Source organism: Clupea harengus, chromosome 4 (genome assembly GCF_900700415.2).
Source record: "Clupea harengus chromosome 4, Ch_v2.0.2, whole genome shotgun sequence".
Taxonomy (NCBI): Eukaryota; Metazoa; Chordata; class Actinopteri; order Clupeiformes; family Clupeidae; genus Clupea; species Clupea harengus.
This window is the reverse complement of record NC_045155.1, coordinates 10,195,403-10,218,766: the sequence shown is the minus strand read 5'-3', so window position 1 is coordinate 10,218,766 and position 23,364 is coordinate 10,195,403. Positions and strand designations below refer to the sequence as shown.

Genomic DNA, 23,364 nt, shown 5'->3' with positions numbered 1-23,364 from the left:
GTGACAGTTGTCATGGAAGGATATTGATTCAGCAGGGCAGAGCACAGCTCCTCAGATGGCATGAAGAGATGATGCGTGAGCAAGAAATTGTACACAAAAGAATCTGCGTGCAAAGATGACATAGAACTCTCATAATCACTGCACTACTAGCCTGTTTCACTTTCTCTTTACCACATGATAAACATCAGAGACATTTCAGTCATTTACAATGTAACTGGTATTTGTCCAAGTTTCAAACTGGCAAAAATCCATAAAAAAATTACAAGCTTCAGGAAGTTGCTTACCCATTCGATCATCAGTTGTGTTCAGTTTGATTGAGCCCAGCAAGAACTGCAGAATCTTGGCTGGTGTTCCCAACTTCACCAAAAAGCTAAAAGAGACATCAAGTTTCATGAGAGACACACACTCCATCTCTTGGATCCAATGAATCATTATCTTGCTCATTTTGATCAGTGAATTGAAGGTTGCATAGTTAAATATGATTACACCACTCAGATAGCTCTAGTAGTCCCCTCACACCACAGAGCTAGTTTGCTTTGTATTGTTTATAAAACATTTAATCACTGGGTTAGCACAACCACAATACTTACTTGTTGCTGCAAGATGCATATTCTGGTGCATCTTCGGTAACCACCTGGCTGGAGCTCCTCTGAAGGATCAGTGCAGGTATGCCATTCTCTTCCACATGTACTATGTTTGCATTCACATCCTTCAATACACAAAGTGCATCAAGACATGCACAAACATCAACAACTCAACCCAAACAAATGTACTAGTAAAGACACCAAACACATGTATGTATAATTCCAGTCCCATGCTGCTTTCACTACTATAATTCAGAACCCTTTCCTCTTGGGAATCTTACCTTAAGGATGCTCACAAAGTCCAGGTTTCCCACTCGGAGGAAGTGACAGTCATGCTTTCGAATGACGACTGAGATGTCTTGGGGCATTTTGTTTATCAGGGCTAGCTGCCCAAAGTCCTCTCCCTCATGCAGGGTAGTAATCTTACCCTGCAGAGTAAAACATACACAGTGGTTTACTCCAGTACCTCCAACTTCCAGTTACTTCCTGTACCTCCAAATCCAAAACACCAAATGGCCCTAATGCTATGACTTCCAAGCTTTTCCCCGGCTTGTTGACACCAGTATTTCCCTGGTGATGGGAAACATATTTACCTTGCGGTTGGTGATATCATCAAGAGACCCCTTCCAGATGACATATGTGGATGTCCCATTGACACCCTGATTTATCACTGAGAGACAAAGAAACAATTGGTCATCCCCTTGATTTCCTTGCCTATATCCTACATATCGTATCTGCTTCAATGGCTCATATGCTTTGGCATAACAAATTGACTTAAATTAATGACTATTTCTGTGTCTGAATGGCCTTGGTTAGTATGGTGTTCACACTCACAGACTGTACCAATGCTGACTTGAGACTCGAGGACCAGTACGGCAGCCAGTTCCTTTCGGACCTATGATGATCAAAAGGACAGAACAAATGTTAACCAGTCCTGAACAGGCCTTTAAGCTATATCCTCTCAACAGAGTTTCTTCTGTTTGACCTTTTCTGCCTCAAATGCCCTCCTCAACTTTTGGCGTCTGATCTGCATCAGGCCTGCCACTCTCTGCTCCTCTCTCTCTCTCTCCTGTTCCTCCTGAAGCAGAACTCTTTTCTTTTCCTCTGCTTCATTCTCCATCTCCGCACCTTCCCCTCCAGCTGCCTTATCGTTGTCAAGGTCCTGAGTTGCCCGGAAAGCTTGCTGGATCTCAGCCCTGCTTTCTTCCAAGAGTCGTCGCCTAAAGTTCTTCTTCTTAAGGCTCCTAGTCTTGGGCACCTCCTCAGTCTTGACACCTTGGCTCTCCAACTCAATCTTTAGTCGGGCCCGTTCACGCTGGCGCCATGTCTCCCGCCGTAGCCTCGCTTCTAGCAGGTCAGCATATTCATTGTCCTCTACCTCAACTTCTGCTGCCCTAAGGCAGCATAAGAAATGCAGAACTCTCTTCATGCGTGGCATTTCCTTCACCATGTTAAGAGAGACTGAACACAAACTAGAACATGGGAGGGAATCCCTCCATTCCACTGTAGCAGTCATAATATGTTGTCATGGCGTTACCTTTATAGCATCATCAGTAATTAATATGCAGAATCTGTCTGCATGGTTACTGTAACCAAGCAAATGTAAACAAAATAAAGTAGAATGTTCAGCCTTAAACTAGAATGTTGAGTCGTTCTGATGCTGATGATGCAGCATTACCTTTCATCACCAATGCTGTTCTGCCCTCTGATTATTTTAGTCAGCAAAGGTTGTAATAATAATAATAATAATAATAATAACCTTTATTTGTATAGAACCTTTCGTGCAAAACAATGCATCTCAAAGTGCTTAACAGCAAAGAAATGACGTGCACAAAGAAATTGCATGCACAGTGATCCACATATAGACATCAAATAAACATAAAACCTAGGAAAGAGTGCATACATTTTTTTTTATATAAAAACAGGGATAGAGTGCATAAAGATTTTAGATAAAAAATAGAATACATTAAATGCATAACATAAGATAGAAAATAAAACGCTACAGTACCTATGGTGACCGTCAAACGCCATAACACGAAAAGCCCCATCCCGAGCTAGGGTTTTGGTTTGTCTGTTATGGGCAACTGTAGAATCATTGCAGACGACCCGTTTCCTATGTAGAACGAAAACACAATGATACACTTACGAAAATATAACGATGAGTCCTATATTCCTACTAATTGATGCGACCAAACCTACACACTAGGCGTCAGTTTAGTGCCAAAACTCACACATGCGAGGAAACGTCTATTCGAGTGAATTTCAGGTTTTCGCAAGCGTGAATTTCTTCTGCGCACTCAATTTTAGCAGCCGCAAGAGGAAATTCAACAACTGCGAGCGCAGAGACTGACATACTCTCTCGCGAAAACTTGGTCTGCTCGCTCGAATTTATCATACGCTCTCGCGAAAATATTATCTGCTCCCTCGAAAGTATGACTTTTGGCAGTGTGTGGGAGGTTTTGGCAGTGTGTGGGCGGGAACCAAAGGAGGACGGGCTCTTTTCTGATTGGTCTTGATTTGACAGCAGAAGAATCATATTCACGACAACCGTTTACCAAACTCCGTTAAGTAGCTACATATGTCTTTGTATGGTGAAGACTGATATTTAACGACGAACCGAAGTAACGGTACCCATTAAACACGTTTTGAATAAATACTAGTGGTGATTGTAGCATTTGACCCACGATCACTTTATTTATTCCTGGAAAAAGAGTCAGTTCTCGTGACATAGTCGCTGTTATGCCAGTAGGTAACATATCTAGCTACTAGCTAGCTTTAGATTCCTGCGCTAGCAAGAAGCCTTTGCTTGCTAACTGTTGACGCTAGCTCTTGCTGCTGAGTTTTCAAAGTTGACTTCAATGTTTTAATGTAATTTATTCCATGGTCCGGGTGTTTTCACTGCTTTTAACACTGCTAGCTACAACAGGTAGCAGGCAAAGGCTTCTTGCTAGCGCAGGAATCTTCTGAGGCAGTCAGCGGAGCTCTAGAACATGGGTTGGCAACAGGCGGCCCGCGGGCAAATTGTGGCCCGCCAGTTAATTTTTTGAGCCCGTCAAATTATTCCGATCGTAGCAGTTTTTTTTAAAGAGACAGTTTTTATACTACAACATTAATTCATGAAATAATACCCCGCTAATGGTTAGATTAACATTTTACTTTTATTTTGAAACCGGAAACTGGGTTTCCTGTTATTGACTTTTCTGAAGTTTCTATCGCTATATCTCACTACTGACAGATTGCCTGAGGAGAAACAGTGTGTTTTACAGTTATGGCTAGTAATCCTAAACGCCCGCGTCTATTCTCACTGGATGAGACAGTATTTATGTGCACCAACGATGACGAGCCACCACATTTGGATGACAGACCATGTTGATGTCAAATTTCAAAAACGTATTAGAAATAGTAATATTATCTAGTATCCTCCTGTTTGTTCTGGCAAGGCAACCCTCTCGTAACGTCTTCGTATGGCTGTCACAGAGAAGTGTCGGTTGGTTTATAACTAGCATCTCTGAATTGACATCGCTAGATCAATGAAATTTAAATGGATCGTAAACCCATGACACTTTTATTGGGGGACTTTTGTAGGACGTTCAATAAGGCTAATTTTAACGTTACCTCACTCATAGAAATGACAAGTCACTTTGTTACTACAAAGCAAGCACCAGTGTCAGTCAGTGAGAGCTGTTTTTGTGCACCAATAATGACAACGTGGGTAATCGGCTGTGTTTTCTGTTTGTGGAAGTCAGAAAAAACGTCTTTTAAAATTTGTATCGTCATCTCGTTTTGTAAGACTATTTTGCCAGCTAACCTGCTAGCTAGCTACCTTGTCTGAGGTAATGTTAGTCGATAGCGAGCTATTGAGTGCACTAGCCTCATCACTCCTTAAATTGAAGAGACATAGCTAGATCATTGACATTGTACCCTTTGCAAACCACAACAACTTTGTTGCAGATGAGACACATGGGCTTTCCATTAGTGAAGCCGGGTAAGATAAAGGCAAAGTTTAATAGGCTCTGTTGTCGTTGTCAACTTTCCTCTTCAGACCTTTTGACAAAGACATTGTATGCTAATTTCTCTCTGCACGCTATTTTCCCAAACAATAAACATTGTAAAGAGGTGCGTCAACCAACTATTTCGAAATAAAAGTAGTCTAATTAGGAGGCTCAATGTTGAAAAAACTTCGTCATTGCTATTATTCACAATAGGCAAGGCTATATTGACAGGGGGATAAGACAGAGTTCGTTAAAATAATTAAATTATTCAAACAGACAACCAATGGGCTCATTCACATGGTTTATTATCATTAGTTATTTGTAGTTGACCTATCCATTCTCCATGTAGGCCTAGTTGTTGCGAGTGCACCTATCGCAGCGTCTTAATATGCAGTAACCCAGACTTTGGCCCGCCACCTAGTGGCGAGGAAAAAGACTGGCCCGCGGCCCAAGTTACTTGCCGACCCCTGCTCTAGAATCTTAGATCAGTAGTAGACTAGCTAGCAGCTAAACAATACAATTTAATAGCATGAGAGGACAAGTCACGTTCGCAATTGCAAGTTCTAACTGTAAGAATGATGAACCAATTCAATCAAATGAACTTTGTGACTGAAATTATTGTTGTTTACTGTGTAGTGCTCAACACTTAATACTAGCAGCAAGCTTAAAGATAGCTAGTAGCTAACTATGTTACCTACTGGCAGATAACATCGACTGTCACGAGAACCGACTCTTTTTCCTGGAATAAATAAAGTGATCGTGGGTCAAATGCTACAATCACCACTAGTATTCAATCAAAACAGCTTTAATGGGTGTCGTTACTTCGGTTCGTCATTAAATATCAGTTTTCATATGTAGCTAAACAGTTGTCGGCTTTTTTTAAAAAAAAGTCAAAATTCCTGGGAACTAACAGCTTTGCTTGAGTCATCCCTCATGGTCTTCTTTGGTAGCAGCTGTGCGTGAATGTTTGGAAGGACACCCCCCTGCGATATTGTCACCCAATTCAATTTAATATGGACCTAGGACAAAGAATGGCATTACCCAATCAGCTTCAACAACCCCTCTTGCATCATTTAAGGTGATCTTCAACACATTACAAAAGATGGGAGGATCCGCCATCGCTTTGATTGGCAAGAACTGCCGACCTCACAGAACTCTAGTTAGGCATTTCATACTTTAAAATGGTAATATATACCCAACAAGCAGGCTTATCAGTACAAAAGTTAACATTGAGATGCCACCTCAGAGAATATTTAATCCACACTGCAGTTGCACACAACTGGTTCGTTTAATTGCTGCAATGTCACCAATGCAGTGTAAAACTACTGTTAAACAAGTCTGCCAAATTACATTCCCAGTGAACAGACATTGAGGAAGACGTTATTCAACTAGGTATGGTCGTTACATTATACGTGTAGAGTGCAAGAGGCCTTGCAGGAAACTAGGAGATTTTAGTAGCATCTGGTGGCGAGTTTGCTGAATTGCAACCAGTTGAACACTCTTCCATTCACAAATGTATGCCAGTACCTATGTGGCCGTCAAATGCCATAACACGAAAAGGCCCATCCCGAGTCAGGGTTTTGGTTTGTCTGCTCATCATGGCAGACGACCCGTTTCCTAAGTAGATACGAAGGGCTCATTCTAAGATAACGAAAACACAATGATACACTAACGAAAATACAACGATAAGTACTATATTCCACTTCTGCTAATTGATGCCACCAAACCTACACACTGGATCTTTAGTGGTTACAGAAAATCCATCTAGTCTCAAATTACTACCAGGTTAGTCAGCAGAGTTGGGCGAGAGGCACTAGATTCTTCCCCCATACTAGGATAGACACCCAGGCAGAAATATTACGCCTAATATTCAGCCACAGAAGTATATAATAAAGTTTTTATTAAAGACAACAAGTGCATAAACATACAATTTATAAAAATAAGTTAAAATTCTTGGGAATTAACATCTTTGCTCGAGTCATCCCTCATGGTCTTCTTGGGGAGCAGCTGAGCGTGAATATTTGGAAGGACACCGCCCTCCGAGATGGTCACCGCACCAAGAAGGGTGTTGAGCTCCTCGTCGTTCCTAACAGCAAGCTGGATGTGACGTGGGCCGATACGCTTTTTTCGGTTATCCTTGCAGGCGTTCCCAGCCAACTCCAACACCTCCGCACACAGGTACTCGATGACAGCAGCCAGGTAGATTGACGCCCCGCTCCCAATACGCGGTGCATAGTTGCCTTTACGCAGCAAGCGAGCGATTCGACCGACAGGGAATTGTAAACCAGCTCGGGAGGAGCGGGATATGGATGTCTTGGCTGTAACAGCAGCGACTTTCTTCCCACGACCGGACATTTCTGGGAAAGATGGTTGGTGGGAATATATACGTCACAAGTCAAAACACATTATAAAGACATTCAAACACTAAATTACGTAAACTAGGCTATAGGCCTTGCTTCGATTCTCACGGTTGAACAAAATACATCGTTAGATCATAACCCAAGTTGAGCGTGCCTTTGCCATTCAAAACCAGATAAGATAGAGTTGGACCAGATTATTAGCCTACAGCCTGGTATACAATCGAATTTAACCTCAGGCAGGGAACTACCTAGAAGGCGTTAAATAGTAGACTACACTGATCACATTTTGGCGCAAATTTTGACTCATTAAAACGTGCAAAACAGTCTACTTACTTTCTCAGCTCAGTTACTGCGATAAGGAAATTAAACAGGATGCATTATTGCCTGGGATTTGCATGCGTGTTTTATAGCGTGCGCCCTCCTTCTTGATTGAAGGCAATTGCCAGCACCTGATTTTAATCATTAGACGCCATTGCCTTATGCAACAGATTGACACGTTGATTGGGCTACAAACTGGGCTACAGACAGCGCATGTTTTACCGTGAAAGAGTGCTCTTATGGATGCCGGGTACAGCATGTTGCGGGGGTCACCAACCAGTTGGGTACTTGTGTACCACCCTTGCTTTCCTAACTAAAATCTGCATGCACCATGTCAGCCAACCATAACCAAACATAACTCATCCAAATTAAACATCAAATTGCCATACACCTTGCCAGGCAGCCTCTCTCTCTTCCTATCATTCTATATCATATTGCTAATAAAAATACTGATACTGATGAAGTGGCCATATTACCTACTGTGAATTGCTTACCTAAATGTATCTCCTTATCTGTTTATCAAATTGATGTCTACTAACCAAATGTTCTCTCTCTTATAGCATGACCTTTGCCTGCAAATGCTGATGGATGTGGAAACATTGTTCCTCATCACCATATCCACTCCAAGGGGGGTTCAGGCACTGGGCTCTATAAAGCACCCAGTAATGTAGTAAAATTGAATTGAATTGAGTCCATAATATCCTTGCATTTTCATCTGAAGAACTGATATTTCAGGATATTTCGGAGGAAAAAGATTACAAATGGACTGAGATTTAAACGGATTAGGTTTTTTTTTTCTATGTTTTATTTTTTTGTTGATTCTTCTCTGTCTGAGAGAACCCCCTGTGGTACATCAGGGATCAATGTTCCGGGACAACTGACTGGGTTTCCGTTGGTCATCAATGACTTTGAGCTTCCTGATATAGACGCATATGATTTGAGCTCTCTCCACTGACAGTGACTGGTCAGAAACGAGATGGAAGAGAACAAGGGATTTAGGGTTAAAGAAAGAGATGGAAAGATGGTTGTTTGTAGTTATGATTATGAGGTCAGTGGTGAAAGTGTACATCAGATGTATAGTGGTAAGTGAAAGCTGTGCATGTATTATGAGGGGCCGTCTAGGACATAACTATTGAGACACTCTCACACTCACTACTGAGACACTCTCACACATACTAATGAAACACTCTTACATTCACTACTGAAACACTCTCACACTCACTACTGAAACACTCACACATAGGGTACACACATACTCTGTAAACCTATGCACGCTCATATATAAAACATTATACATACTCGTCTGAAACACTTACACATACATATGAGAAACACACACGCATACATACATACCTCTGTGTCATATACACATACATATGAAATGCTTACATGCATACAAGTGAAACATTTATACGTATCTATCTGAAACACTCATGCATGCACATATGAAAATGCAGTATATATATATATCGTTGAACACTTATACATTCATACAAAGATAGAAAAAGTTTAGATACATGTGCAAGTGTTTCACATATATTTGTATAAATGTTTCAAATGTGTATGTACACGTTTTTCAGTTATATGTATGTATGCTCTTACATGAGGATGTGCAAGCGTTTCTATGGGGCGCCGTTTGTAAAATGTTGCACGTTCGAAAATCCTGCTCAGTTTTGCTACATTTAGCATTTTCATATGGAAAAAAAGCACGACAATATTCAAATGTCACTTTTTCAAGCATTTAGAGAGAAATTCATGTAAATTCATGCGATAACTTTTCCAAGGATAATTTTTGGCAGCAACACAAAGTTGTTAAATAATATGAATCTTTCATCTAAATGTTAATGTTAGATGTTAAATGTAAATGTTAAATATAAATGTAAATGTTAAATATAAATGTAAATGGGGGCACTGTGGCGCAAACAGTAGCCCCGACCACATTCGGGCTTGATGCCCATGGAGGACACAGGTTCGAATCTGGCCCGATGTCATTTCTCCTGTCCACTCCCCACCTCTTCTCGCTCTCATTTCCTGTCCCAGTCTTCACTAATCTATCAATTAAAGGCATAAAAAGCCCAAAAACAAATCTATACAAAAAAAAATATATATAAACGTAAATGTTCGATGTTATATATAAATGTTAAATATAAGTGTTAAATGTAAATACAAATATCAAATGCTAAATGTAAATGTTAAATGTAAATGTAAATGTTCAGTCTACATGTCAGACTTGACGACAGAACATTACAATATTTACGGTAATTCATAGCTTTCAGTCACGTGACTACAATGGATACCTTGCAGGCAACAGAACAGCTGAACAGCACTCGAAGATGTCGACCAACAGTGGACATCTTCGCGCAGTGCAGCCTACTCAATTACGATCGCCATCAAACACATATCATACCATAATAGCCAGACAGAGATATCTAGAAAAAAAATACATTTTGGGAACCTGTTATCCCTTTACTGCACCCGCTGATATTTTTATTTCTATAACGTCATTGAAGTCCCTGCCTTAGCTCCAGTTTGGAGATATTTACATCTATCTAATAGAAAATCCCTCCCCCTACACACATCCAAAACTGAAAGCCTACAAAAGCACGGATAGTAATTTAATTTTCAGAAGGGGATGGGTTCATAACGATGTCGTCTGGAAGGTGAAAACTAATAAACATCTTCATTATCAGAGCAAAGATGATTGCCATTTAATAGCTAGCTACCAGCTAGCGGCCTACATGCTGTTAGCTAGCAGCCTTTAGCCTACCCAACGCTGTTCTTTATCATTTGACACAATTTCCTGGTTAACACAAGTACAACCACCTGGTCTGGCAAATGACAACTGAAATGATCTTCCCAAGTATTTTCTACTGGCATTGTAGTATTACCAGTTGGATGACAAAATACAGTAGCCTAGCCTACTTGCTTAGATACTAGTCGCAATCTCAGAGCAGAAACCGGGTAATCCAATTTTAATCGTGTTGATGCTTTGTTTCTTGACTTTATTTCTTGATCTATTCCCGTTTTAGGTAGTTATTATGATAAATGAGGCGACCAAAACAGGGTTACTGCTTTTATTGCAAGCTCCAAAAATAAGGCTACTTTACTGCGCGTCTGAGAAAAGTTGACCCAGAAGACGTCTACAGCTGGCAACAACGTGGATGGGTTTTAATGCGATAAAAACACAATCCGGGCTTGTCTCCTCGCCGATTTGAACAGCCAACCGAGCAACAACTGTCTGGCATTTTACTACCTAAGTCAGACAACTTTAAAGCGGAGATATCTTGAATGAAAGATGGTCAGTTCCTGTATAAGTTCCAGTGGTAGACAGCTGTGAGTGTATTTCTTGCCCGCAAGCTGGTAATTCTGACGTGACGTGAAAATATGAAAGCCAATTACCGTAAATATTGTAAGGTTCAGTCTTCAAATCGGACATCTAGACTGAACATTTAACATTTACATTTACATTTTACATTTACATTTAACATTTACATTTAGCATTTACATTTAACATTTACATTTAACACTTATATTTAACATTTATATATAACATCGAACATTTACGTTTATATTTAACATTTACATTTAACATTTACATTTAGATGAAACATTTATATTATTCAACAACTTTGTGTTACTGCCAAACATTATCCTTGGAAAAGTTATTGCATGAATTTACATGATTATCTCTCTAAATGTTTGAAAAAGTGACATTTGAATATTGTCGTGCTTTTTTCCCCATATGATAATGCTAAATGTACCAAAACTGAGCAGGATTTTAGAACGTGCGATATTTTACAAACGGCGCACCATACGTTTCACATGTATTCATACAAGTAATTTCAGTAGTGACCGTGAGAGCGTTTCAATAGTGAGTGTAAGAGCGTTTCAGTAGTATGTATGAATGAAATTTCAAGGTCAAGGTCGTCAGTTACGTTACACCTTACGTCTAGATATAGTTTTCAGTCCCACTACGTTGGCTATCTGTAAAGCGTTGGAGGAAGCTCCTCGAAGTAGGAAAGTATTCCTTCAAACACATTTCAAACCACACTTTCGTGAAGTTAGATATAGTTGTGACTCCCTCCCAAGCACAGTCAGACAGCAATGGTTTCCTTTTACGGGTTTTAATGCAGTCTCCACATCAAACCGTGAAAACTAAATAATGCACGGTATCAAACACATAAGACATAACGTTAGCTGGTTAGCAAACACAGCATCAAAAGTAACACAAAGTTAAAGTAAATAACAAACAGACAAAATACCTCGTTGGCTGCATGCACTGAAAGGAAATCTTCTTATCTTCTTTTATAGTTCTTTTCACCTTTTAAATGCATTAATATCTCTCTTAACAAACAAACTAACTAATGTGTGTGTACAATGACATCAGTGTGCTTCTCTGGTCTCATGCTCTAACCAGCAGCTCAGCGGAGGCGTCAAAATAAAAGTCTTATTATTATAATGTATTATTATTCATTATATAGTGGCAACAGTTACACTCCCACCAAATCACACAACCTTACTCTGAGATTTCTTACACATACTGACTGTTGCAGTTAAACCTTAAAGACCTTAAAACATTACACATCTGTCATTAACCATTAAGTATAGAAAGCAAAGATAAACATTAAACTTCTTCCATAGAATGAAGATAAACATTAGAAATATTAAACTGGGTCTGCTTCAAGCAGAGTAACCAACTTATGCACAGGTCTCTCCAAGAAAACTGTCTTAGTTGTGGATTTACCCTTTTCATTAAATGTGGTGTCACTAACAATCTGACCTTTCTCGCCATATCATCTGACCCTGGATAAACTTCTGTTATTCTGGCCAGCTTCCATTCATTACGTGGGGCTTGATCATTTTTTTAAAGCACAATGTTGTTCACTTTTGTCTTGGTTGTAAACTCAAAAGATATTCCTTTTTCCATCGAACTCGACGCCACCTCTTTTGAAGATCTTCCTTGATAAACTGTCCAGGTGGAGGGAGAATGATGGTGGACATTCTGTAGGTTGAGGGTGTGGTTTTTTTTAGATTGCCATACTCCCACCATAGGAATCGTAAGTAATCCTGGTCTTCCTTTTTCACATGAAACTGGTGAAACATCCTTTCGACGTCACACATCACTGCGATCGAGCCTTTTCGGAATCTACACAGGACACCCACTAACATGTTTGTCAGGTCGGGTCCAGTGAGTAGATGATCGTTAAGAGATGTTTCTTGAAATTTGGCAGAACAGTCAAATACCACACGAATTTTCCCTGGTTTTTGCGGATGATAAGCTCCATGGTGTGAAATATACCAAGCCGAGCTGTTGTCAAATTCCTCCTCAGGGACTTTCTCTGCATCGCCACGTGAAATTATGCCATTCATGAAGTTAGCTTCCTTCTTCTTTAGTCTCTTTTGAAGACAATTTAGACGATGTTTTGCACATATCTTGTTGTTAGGTAGTTTTGGTCTTTCATGTTTGAACGGTAGTGGCATTTCGTAGTGCCCATCATCCTTTTGTGTGATGTTTTCTCTTAATCTTTTACAGGAACTTGAGATCATCTTGAGACACAGGATCCTCTTCTCCAGCTCTTTCTGAGAAGTCTGACTCAAGGACCTTTAGGATGTCTGAGGGGGTGATTTCTTTGACCTTGGTTCTATTCACATAGTGTACTTCAGTTTTCAGACTGACGGAGGGGTTAACTCCTGGTGTCACTTGCCTCACTACTATGCGATGGCTGATTCCGATGGCATCTCCAGAATCTACACGGGCATGCCCATGGCCGACAATGCTCCACCCAAGGTCTGTGCGCTGTGCATAAGGCTCATTTTCTTCACAAGACACAACTTCTCGTGGGAGTAAGGCTTGCGAGCAGTTGTACCCAATGAGCAGACCTACTTCACAGTCTTGTAAAGGTGCCACATCATCTTGGAGGTGTCTAGATGGGCCAAAGCTTGGCCAGTTTTAGCTGTTGAATGTGAGTTCTGTTGGCCGGGAATAAAGTCACGTGTGTAGGTTGGTGGTAAATGGATCTTCTTGTTGGAGTAAAAGCCACGGACTTGAAGGTTGTTTACTCTCTGAGAGCTTACCAGTGTTGTTCTTGAAGTCATAGTAGAGAGTTTTAACTTGACTTGCTCTTTGTCGGCCTCCAAAGCATTAACTACTTCACTGAGAACAAAGGTTGTGTCACTTTGTGAATCCAAAAGAGCATATGTAAGTACTTCTTGTGATGGTTGAGCGGCAGATGACAGCCAGACAGGAATTATTGCAGACATTTGTTTATTAGTTTCCTCAAGGATTACTCTATTTGAAGTAGCTACTGCAATTGTTTCACGTTGTGTTGCTTGGGGCCTTTCCCTACTCCTTTCCTGACTTGTAGCTGACCTGTCTTGACTTGGACTTTGTTGGCCTTTGTCTCTCTCTTCATGCAGACAAGTAGGATGGCGCCTGTTGCATGTGTCGCAAACGCTCCTTTGGTTGCAACTCTTTGAGACGTGACCGGGCTTAAGGCAACCGAAGCACAGCCTTTCAGCTTGGACAAACTTGACTGTCTGAGACTGCTTCTTCCACAAACTTCCTGCATTTGAGCAAAGTGTGCCCAGTCTTCTCACAGAAAGTGCAGGTTTTCACAGTCTCTTCATTGGAGCTTGTAGTTAGTGTCTTTGCTGTAAAACTTTGATATCTTTGTTGTTTTGGCTTTTCAATTTCAACTTGTTTCAGTGACTGCAATGATGTAACTGGGTTACAAGCCATTTTCGCTTCTCTTATCAGAAATTTGACAAACTGACTAAAGGAGGGGAACTTGCTGCTTACCTCTTCAACTTCTATGACCTTCCGATTCCATCTTGCAGTAAGCCAATCGGGTAACTTTGACAGTATTTTTCTGTTTTCATTGCCATCGTTTAGAATCTCCAGGGCTTTGATGTGGACCATTGCGGCCTCGCAACTTCTGAGAAAATCAACAAACTCTGAGCTCAAAGCTCTCCTTAGTTGACATGTTACATACCAAAATTGTGTCTATAGACTTTTTAAGCATAGTTATTAAATGTACTGGCTAGTACATGGGTAATAATTTAAAAAAAAACATTGGTTGTGCCATCAGTAGCCATACTGTTTACAAAGGAAGACTCAACAGATGTGTGTCACCATTTATTCTCTCAATACAATGTAAACTTTGCTCAGCCCTTTTGCTTCTGCCCTTCTGCTGGTGCTCCAGATATGCATCTTTGGAGGATCTGTCTGACAGGCCACATGATGTAGCCTAGGACAATGTCCAGATGTTCTTCCTAAAGAACAAAAGCAATGTTATGCATGTTTTTTTCCTGAATGTAGTAAAAGGAAAATACTCCATACTGTAAATAAAAGCTAAACAAAGTAAAATGTCATCTCACTGACCATTATCCTTGCACTGCCATGCATACAACAAGAACTAAAAGCAAATACATCACTAGCATTTGAAGAAATGTTGTATTCCATTACACCTAATATCAGTTTCACAACACAGAAGAGTAGGTACAATAACATTGGCATACTACCAACCCGGCATTTTTCTCATAAATCATTATGAAATAATCATACAGTGAAGAGTATTTTTAACTTGTGCTGTACTACACACAAAACCCTCAAATGCCCCACAGTGACAAACTGTTTTGGTAACTGCAGGTGAGTCTAAGCTGCTTATCAAGTCGTTTATGAATGACGCCCATCATTGTAAAAATCCTTAGGGATTGCTATACACAAGCTGGCTCCGAGGTCTCACACACTAGCTGCATACAAACACACCGCAAAAAAGTGTCTCTTAGCAAAATTACATTCAAACTAAGGCCATGTAAGAGAGACGCCCATATCATTGTGACGAGAGACTGTTAAGGAAGCTCATTGGCAGTCACTCAAGCATGACGTTTCTGACGTACAAGAACCATAACAAATCGCGGGAGTTGTTTTTTTCCAGAGTTTTTGGGTCGGTAGACATGCCAGATACCCAAATTAACGTGTAGAAGCACTAAAAAAGTGGAATTTTCATAATATGTCCCCTTTAAAGCATCTGCCAGGACCTTGACAAGCTCTGTTGTGCTTTCACTCGTGGAGGTAGTGATGGCTTGAGGGGAAGGAAACACAGGCAGGGGCAGGTGTCTTGTGGTGCCCCGCAGCTGGTTGTCTGCAACCAACCCATGGCCTAGGATGTCTTTTGGCTCTTGATTGTACACCTTCATTCTTGATTGCGCTGCACTGAGCTCCTTCATGGCCTCAAAAGTTCTTTGTATAGCTGTGTGCTCTTCTTCCAGTTTAGCTTTCATTTCAGCATCCTCCTCTTCTCTCTTTATTCTTCTATTCACCTCTTCTGCTTCTTGTTCTAAACGATGCTTTAGAGAGGCGGCCTCTTGAGCAGCAATCTTCTTTTTAACCTCTGCTTCCAGGCACTGTATTTCCAATTGTTCTCTTTCTTGTTCTTGCTTCCAGAACAGCTTGGCTTGCAACAGCTTCGGCGGCAGCTTCTTGATGTTTCACAGAAGACCTGTGTTAGGTGAAAATTCACCCTAGTTACCTCAGGACTCCGGAGCTGCATATAAGTATATTTATTAGACAGACAACAATTGCAATTGGGCTCACTCACAAACCAAGTATGAAAGTGAAGCCCTGATAAACACATCGCACAAGGTTTATATAGACAGAAGTTGAGCGTTCAGCGAGATAACCACGTGGTGGATTTCTGATATCCGAGGCAAGGATGGAAGTTTTGCAAGGTCGGAAGAAGCACAGTTCGAACCTTCTTATCACTTCTGGTCTAAACATGCTCTTGTACATGTGCAGACTAAGTGGCACCTAATATTCTAAGTTACACACACGCAGAAACACAGAAAAGCCATGTTCCTGCTTACATAAGTACATGATTCATATAAGGTAATTAATAATACAAGGCACTTGATTATTATATTCTTAAGTCATTAACAGTGTTTGGAAATTATCTCCATCAGTCCCTCCTTTTATCCGTTTCAATGGATAATTCAAAATCACAATCAAAATCACAATTAAAATCACAAATCATCTTTCTTAATTCGTCAATTATCAATTTCAATGGATAACTTCAAAATCATCACTCTGAGCTTAATCACATGGATTTTCGGAACAGAGATCATTTACTGAACATCACTCCATAAGTTAATCATTTAAAATGTCATCATATTTCTCATCACACATTTGTATACTTTGCATTTGTAGGCCAACATAGTGGGTGTCGACTGTGTGTGTGTCATTAGCTCGCCTAGGCTTCAGATAACATTCGAACAAGGTTTCTTTGCTGTGTCCTTGAAGGCCCTGTTCCCCATCAGGCATTCTGTTGGACAACTTTTTGCATCTTTTGTAGGATCAGATCTAAGTCTTTCCCATCTCGGGTGTTATCAGGGACATATGTGCAACATTGGTCAGTACCAAGCATGACACAAATGCCTCCATTCATGGCAGTGAGAATTTCAAGCACGGTGTTTTTGCCGCGTTAACCTGGAGTTGGCGTGTAGTTCTTCTCTGTCAGGTTTTGGAACTTCATCTCAGCGTAGTAAAGGAAGTTAATCCAATCTGTGTGTGCTCCGATGACGCACCAGGGGCAGAGGGTAGATGCCAGGCCATTGGCTGCTGGGTTCAAGGCTTTGTAGTGGTCTGGAATGCCTCAGGGAATGCCCAGGCCATCGGACCAGATCCCGCTGTCATCCCCTGCTTCTCTCCTCCCTCGTACGGAATGCATTGGAACGTTCCTCAGGTACTGGTGAGTCTTGGACCTGGGGAAATCTGAAAAGGTTGTACCAACATTGTTCTAGCACAAGGCCCAGACCAACCCACAGGTATTGTAGCTCTTAATTCACCATCCCCACTTATCAGCTATGGCTATATCCTGTACTTCAAGAAGTCTGCCATTCAAACACATCCCCGCTATTCTACATTCAGTGGAAGTATTTAACTGTATTTCTTTCCCATTATCTATCACATTTTACATTGTGTCCAGTGTCCTAGGTGTGGATCGTTCTTTTCCCCAGGTTTTAAATAGCATTCAAACAGAGCATCTTTTCTAATAATGTGTGGAGGTGGGGCAACATTGTCTGGCATGTAGGGTCAGTTAAAATGTGAACAGTCATGCTGTATAGCTGTATCATTAAACGCCCTATTTCCCATCATCAGCAAACATTCTGCAGAACACATTGGCTGTTGTATGTAGTTACATTGGGCAGGAAGATATGAACATTCTTTTCTACGACACGAGGTGTCCGCTGGATGGCACATCTCACACAGCTTGATAGCTAAGAGTAAGTTGACATGTTTCTTCCAGGCTTCAGTTTCTCTAAATTCTTTGTCGCAGTGATCTATGTCATAAGGTACAGGGTGCCAGGAGTGGTTTGGTCGGCACCCTGGGCCCTGCACAGACTAAACAGACTAAACTAACTTGTGGTACTTGCGTTCTGACGGTCTGATTTACCCATTTCCATCACGGATGATCTTTAGCCAGGCCCCATCGTGGATATTCGTCCAGGGCCTGTGTTTGCTGTATCATTCATAAGTATGTTACTAGAACAACAATGTAAAATCCTACAGTCGTTGCTAAGAGTCCCCCACATCCTTTGGCCCACTTTTTGGTAACCTCCCATGACTTTGCAGAGGAAGAGACCTCTCACTCCACAATTTCCACTAGGTTCTAATCCCCAGGACAGTACTGTATCTTCTGCCAGCGGTTGAGACGAATAGAATCTAAACATCTAAACCCCTTTGTAGGCTGGTCTTCTGTCACAGTGGGCACACCCTGGAAACAGCAAAGAAAGATGATCTTTATTCCTCTGCCTCAGCCGTGTGCAGGCTTACCCGTTTGCATTGAGCCAGAAGTATCCACGTGGCTCTATCAGCTATTTTGACTGCGGTAGGTGTTGACAGTAGCACTTGTTATGGTCTGTCCCACTTGGGCGAATGGCAGTGTTTTCTTTTGAGGCTGTTGATTAGGACCAATCTCCTGGTCCAACCTTGAATTCAGCCTCACAGTGTTCCTGTGTAGGGGAGAGAAGTCTGAGAGCATTTAGTTTCGACATCATCTTTGACATAAATTCTGCAAATGTATATTCAATCTCTTTGTCTGTTTCAGCAAATAGTTTGAGAGTTTAGGCAGTGTAGATTCTTCCATACATCATTTCAAACAGTGATAACAACATGCATGCTTAATTTCACTAATTTCACTCTTGGATTCTCAATTAACTTTTAATAGTTTGGTTCATTCTTTTCTACCAGTCCTGCTGACTGGGGGTTGTATGAACAATGGCTGTCTATGGCTAGACAATATTTCTTTCTTTCGTTGGGATTTAACTCAATAAAATCAATAATGAATGATTAAACATCTTTCTCATGAAATATAAATAAGAAGTATAAATATATGCTTACTATCCCCACTTATTGAGGCATGTTTTTACCATGGCTCAATATTACAGCATATCTTTTAGTATTGTAAAATCTAATCTTCAATTGTGTACGTGTCAGATGGTTGTTGTAGTGCGGCCTGGTTAGTGGCCTTGTCTGCTTTGTGGTTTCCAATGAAACCGGGTCTTTTGCATGTGTGCGCAATCAGTTCAATAGTTCGCTGCTTGTGCAGAATAGTGTGGAAGTAGTGGCTATGCGTTCAAGGTTTATTTGCTTGAACCATCAACAAACAATAGTTAAATCAGCTTCTGGAAAAGGCATATCTTGTAGGTCAGCTCTGGCTGCCATAGTTTTATCTGTTCTCTGCTGTAAGTAAAAGTGTAACTGGGTTAAATGTCACGCAGCGCTCAATATTGCTATGAGGCTGAGTGAGCAAACAAAAAATAAAAATTTAAAAGAAATAAGTAACTTTCAGTGTAAGTGTCTGTTTAGTACAATAGGAGCAGAGGCCTGCAGCCACTACTGCTTGTAAACATTCAGACATTGCTTGGGCTACTGGATCTAGCCGTGTTGAATAGTATGCCACTGGTATCAACTTTAAGTCCCCACTTATCCATTAACACAGATGTTATATAACCTTTTTTTTTTTTTTTACAGTCTACAGTTTGTACGAATGGCTTTGTCATGTCCTGGATGTGCTAAGACATACTTTATTTCTTTGTCTGTGGCTGTGGTGCTTTTTAAAGATAGCTTTATTTTAGTGGGCCATAGCTGCAAATTTTGTGGCCTTGTTTCTGCTAAAAATCTTAACAACATCAGGGTATGTTGTTTACAGGTCTTCTTATCTGGAGGAACAGCATATTCTTTTGAGCCAGCACTCAACCCCCACCCAGTCTGTGTTAGTCCAATGCATCAGTCTAGGTTAATGTAGTTAGTGTGACAGGCTTCAATTTCTCTTTAAATCTTTTTGGGGCTAAACAGTGTATATTCTATACATAGTAAAATTTTGAGACACCATTTCTTTGACACACCATTGTTTAATTTATTCTAAAACCCATGTATTGTTGGAACAATTCTAATGCCCAACCCATATCACATCTCTTCCTAATAAGTTTGTAGGGCATGTTTTTGAAACATAATCTGTATTTTTTAAATATCTCTCCTGTTTTCAGACTCTTTTAGATGTCTCTTTCTTCTTACACCTTACTGTTCTGGGCATCTAATTACAGTAATCAGAGTCACACACACAAAACAAAACAAAACAAAACAAAAAATCATTGGCTTTCTTGCCACCATTACCGTAAGCTTTGCTCTGTTTGGCGCAACCAATAATGTAAAAACATTTTCATATCAGTGTTACAATTTTCTTCTTGTTGTAGACACTTTAAATCACCTCTTATTGCCATTATCATGTACGTCTTCTGATTTTGACGCACTTTTTCCCATTTTTTTAAGTTATTTTATGTATTTCTCTTAATACCTCTAACTGATCTCGAAACCTTTTAAATTACCTTTATCTTATTCTTCACACTAGGGTTAGTTATGTTTCTATTTTCAGACTCTTTTAGACTTGCTTTTAGATGTCTCTTTCTTCTTACTTTCTATTTTAACACTTCACTTTCCTCACTTTCTTTTTCTTCTTCTTCTTAACTTCCCACTGACCTTCTTATTTTACTTTCCATTTTACCTTCTTATTATTACTTTCTATTTTACCTTCTCTTTTGTTCTTGAGATCGCAATGCTGAGTCAACCCGAGCCCGACCAGAGGGCCCCCGTCTCACTCGTTTGGTGAGGAGGTTGAGGCCAGGGAATTTCCCTGGGGTGATCAGTCCCTACTGGTTCCGGGTCAAGGCATCTCAGTAATGCGAAATCTTTAATTACATAAATTATGATTACAATTATCTGTGTTTTACCCATGGTAAAAAGTTCGTCAGTATGTTTGCACAGTCAGCATTTGCTTGTATTTCCATATGTTTCATATCTCCTTCTAACTGGGATATGTCTTTTTCTTTTTTTTAGATTGCTTGTTTTCCATTTTGTAGTATTACTCTCACTCTGGATTATACCCCTTTCGTATGGCCTGTTTGCTAAGGCACCCAAAGGCTTATCAGGAGATTCCACAGGAAAACAGAAATTGAGAAGTTTGTTCCCTTCAAACAAGGCGAAGAGGAAAATATACAGAAATATCCGGAGAAAATAGGCCTAGAGAGTTTTCAAGTTCAGATCACAGCGCTATGCATATACACTTTTGCGTTCCACCACTACACAGGCCTGTCTAATCTTTTAACCTTGTGCGTATTCGGTACCTTCTTCAGGAAGGTTGAACAGTGCTTATATATCATTAGCGCGCGCTAACCATTCCCTTCGTGGGGGGTGATCACGGCAACAGGTCTTCTGTCACATATAACCTTTAGCGTTTCCAAAAACGAATGCTATCCTTCCATTCTTTCCATATGGGAAGGTAAACAGTACTTATATTATAACAGATAAAGTTTCACTTCAGGGAGGTACTTTTTAACCTTGAGCGCTCCAAAACATGAAAACTACAGACAGGAGTCTCCTTAACTCTAGCAATTCGTTCAACACACGATGCGAACAGGCAAGGCCCTCTTCTTCAGGAAGGGGCTCTTGTTCCCCTTTTCACTCCGCGGCAAACAGGCAAAAAGTTAGTCTCAACCCCACTTGAAGACAAGTGTATACAAAACCAAAACAAACAAGAACCATATAGTGGCGTTCATTTTCAACAACTAAACAATATACTCACAAACAGCTCGGAGTCCACCCCCCATAGTTCAATTCAATTCCTTCACTCTCGGCTCTCCATGCTGGCAGGCCCTGGCCTCCTTCCAATTCAAGGTTGAGGTCTTAAGAAAGATGATTAGCCCAGCGTGGAGAGTCGATGAGGTTGTTGGAATCCCGGACACGAGCCCCCAAATATGTTAGGTGAAAATTCACCCTAGTTACCTCAGGACTCCGGAGCTGCATATAAGTATATTTATTAGACAGACAACAATTGCAATTGGGCTCACTCACAAACCAAGTATGAAAGTGAAGCCCTGATAAACACATCGCACAAGGTTTATATAGACAGAAGTTGAGCGTTCAGCGAGATAACCACGTGGTGGATTTCTGATATCCGAGGCAAGGATGGAAGTTTTGCAAGGTCGGAAGAAGCACAGTTCGAACCTTCTTATCACCTCTGGTCTAAACATGCTCTTGTACATGTGCAGACTAAGTGGCACCTAATATTCTAAGTTACACACACGCAGAAACACAGAAAAGCCATGTTCCTGCTTACATAAGTACATGATTCATATAAGGTAATTAATAATACAAGGCACTTCATTATTATATTCTTAAGTCATTAGCAGTGTTTGGAAATTATCTCCATCAACCTGTTTGAATGCTCTGAGGCGCCCTTTAAGATAGAGGCGACAGTTCCGAATTCACTTCACACTCTGAGTTCCAAGAGAGGCTTGCATCTGTCCAATCTTGTTCTTCGGTCCCTCTGGCGTGCTTCCTACTCAGACGACTCGAGCTTCTGGACACGATTAAAGCTGGAAATATCTACACAACCGATCCACGCTTTCGACGGCATGTCCATGGGCTTGGTGTTGTTGACTCCGCGCAGCTCTTTATTAAACACCGCTGGCACGTCTGCACAATAGGCCTCTGGTCGTCCCAATGCATATGCATGAAGCAGACTCGTATGGCTAATGGCTCTGATGATTAGTGATAATGGCTGCTTAGCGGATTTAGACTTGAGTTCCTCCATTTTATGGTTACAATGTATTCGAAAATCTTTGTTTGCAGTGGTTTAATTTTCTTATTGTTCTTGCATTTCTTTTGCCTTTCTCCTGTATAGAGTTACGGACTCGTTCACGCACGTCTTGGCTTGAGGCACTTCCTCTGGGTTGAGCTTCAGTGTCCCTAACTTGATGCTTCAGCCAGCTCTTTTCACTACCCCCTAACATAATCCCTTACCTGGGTTGGAGATTGACATAGAGCTCTGCCATTATAAAAGGTCTTCAATAGCTTATCATGTAATTGATAAATAAATACTAGAATCTGAGAGTATAATAAATGTCTGGGATGAATTGCTAAAGCTTAGCCAAATGTTGTATTAAATGATGCTGTTAATCATGCAGTGTCTTAATATGTAAACTGAAACTATTCAATCATTAGCTATGATTTATCAACTAGCCAAGTAAAGTCAGTGGGTAATTCCCACCTAAGGTAACTCAAAATGCATCTTAGAAAATCGTATATAACAGAATCTCGGTTCCCTTGGAACACTTTATTTGAGAACTTAAACATGAAATGGCAAATAGCCTTCACTTAGTTATCCACAAAACGGCACTTTAAATTGGTAATAGAATAGAAATTCAAAACGAAAAAGTATGTAGCCTACAACTTTAAGCCTTTAGCTTCTTAAAACTGGCTATACAGTAAATGGCAAGATTCAGTTAAACTTGCTGAGCAAATAAGATGCATTCACCACTCACACAACAGTCCTTCAATTTTAGCCTACACATAAACCTTTAAGCAAACTTTTCTAAAGCCCTCTTCTTAGCCCACTCTTATTAGTGTCCAAGTTCTTATGGCTTTGCTTTGAAACAATTGCTCAATCAGTGTATGTGTGTGTGTGCGTCTTCAACTGTGTGAAAGTGCGTGATTTCGACTCATCTGCCAGTCCTTTGACGAACGTTCCAAGCACGGTAGCCACCAAATTGAGA

At 40.5% G+C, this 23,364-nt stretch overlaps 1 protein-coding gene and 1 long non-coding RNA gene across 2 annotated transcripts; both read right to left on the bottom strand.

Moving 5' to 3' along the window:
* Window positions 1–294: 294 nt before the first annotated feature.
* Window positions 295–2,856, bottom strand: LOC116220201. The gene is made up of 6 exons (XR_004163486.2): window positions 2,593–2,856; window positions 1,419–1,479; window positions 1,178–1,254; window positions 866–1,012; window positions 591–709; window positions 295–370 (listed from the first exon to the last, which is right to left on the bottom strand). It is a non-coding gene; the product is annotated as an uncharacterized LOC116220201 (long non-coding RNA).
* Window positions 2,857–6,459: 3,603 nt separating this feature from the next.
* LOC105898984 (histone H2A, sperm-like) lies at window positions 6,460–7,383 on the bottom strand. The gene is made up of 2 exons (XM_012826095.2): window positions 7,270–7,383; window positions 6,460–6,933 (listed from the first exon to the last, which is right to left on the bottom strand). The coding sequence occupies exon 2, from the start codon at window positions 6,929–6,931 to the stop codon at window positions 6,521–6,523; it is 411 nt and encodes a 136-aa protein (XP_012681549.2). The 5' UTR covers window positions 6,932–6,933; window positions 7,270–7,383; the 3' UTR covers window positions 6,460–6,520.
* Window positions 7,384–23,364: the final 15,981 nt, after the last annotated feature.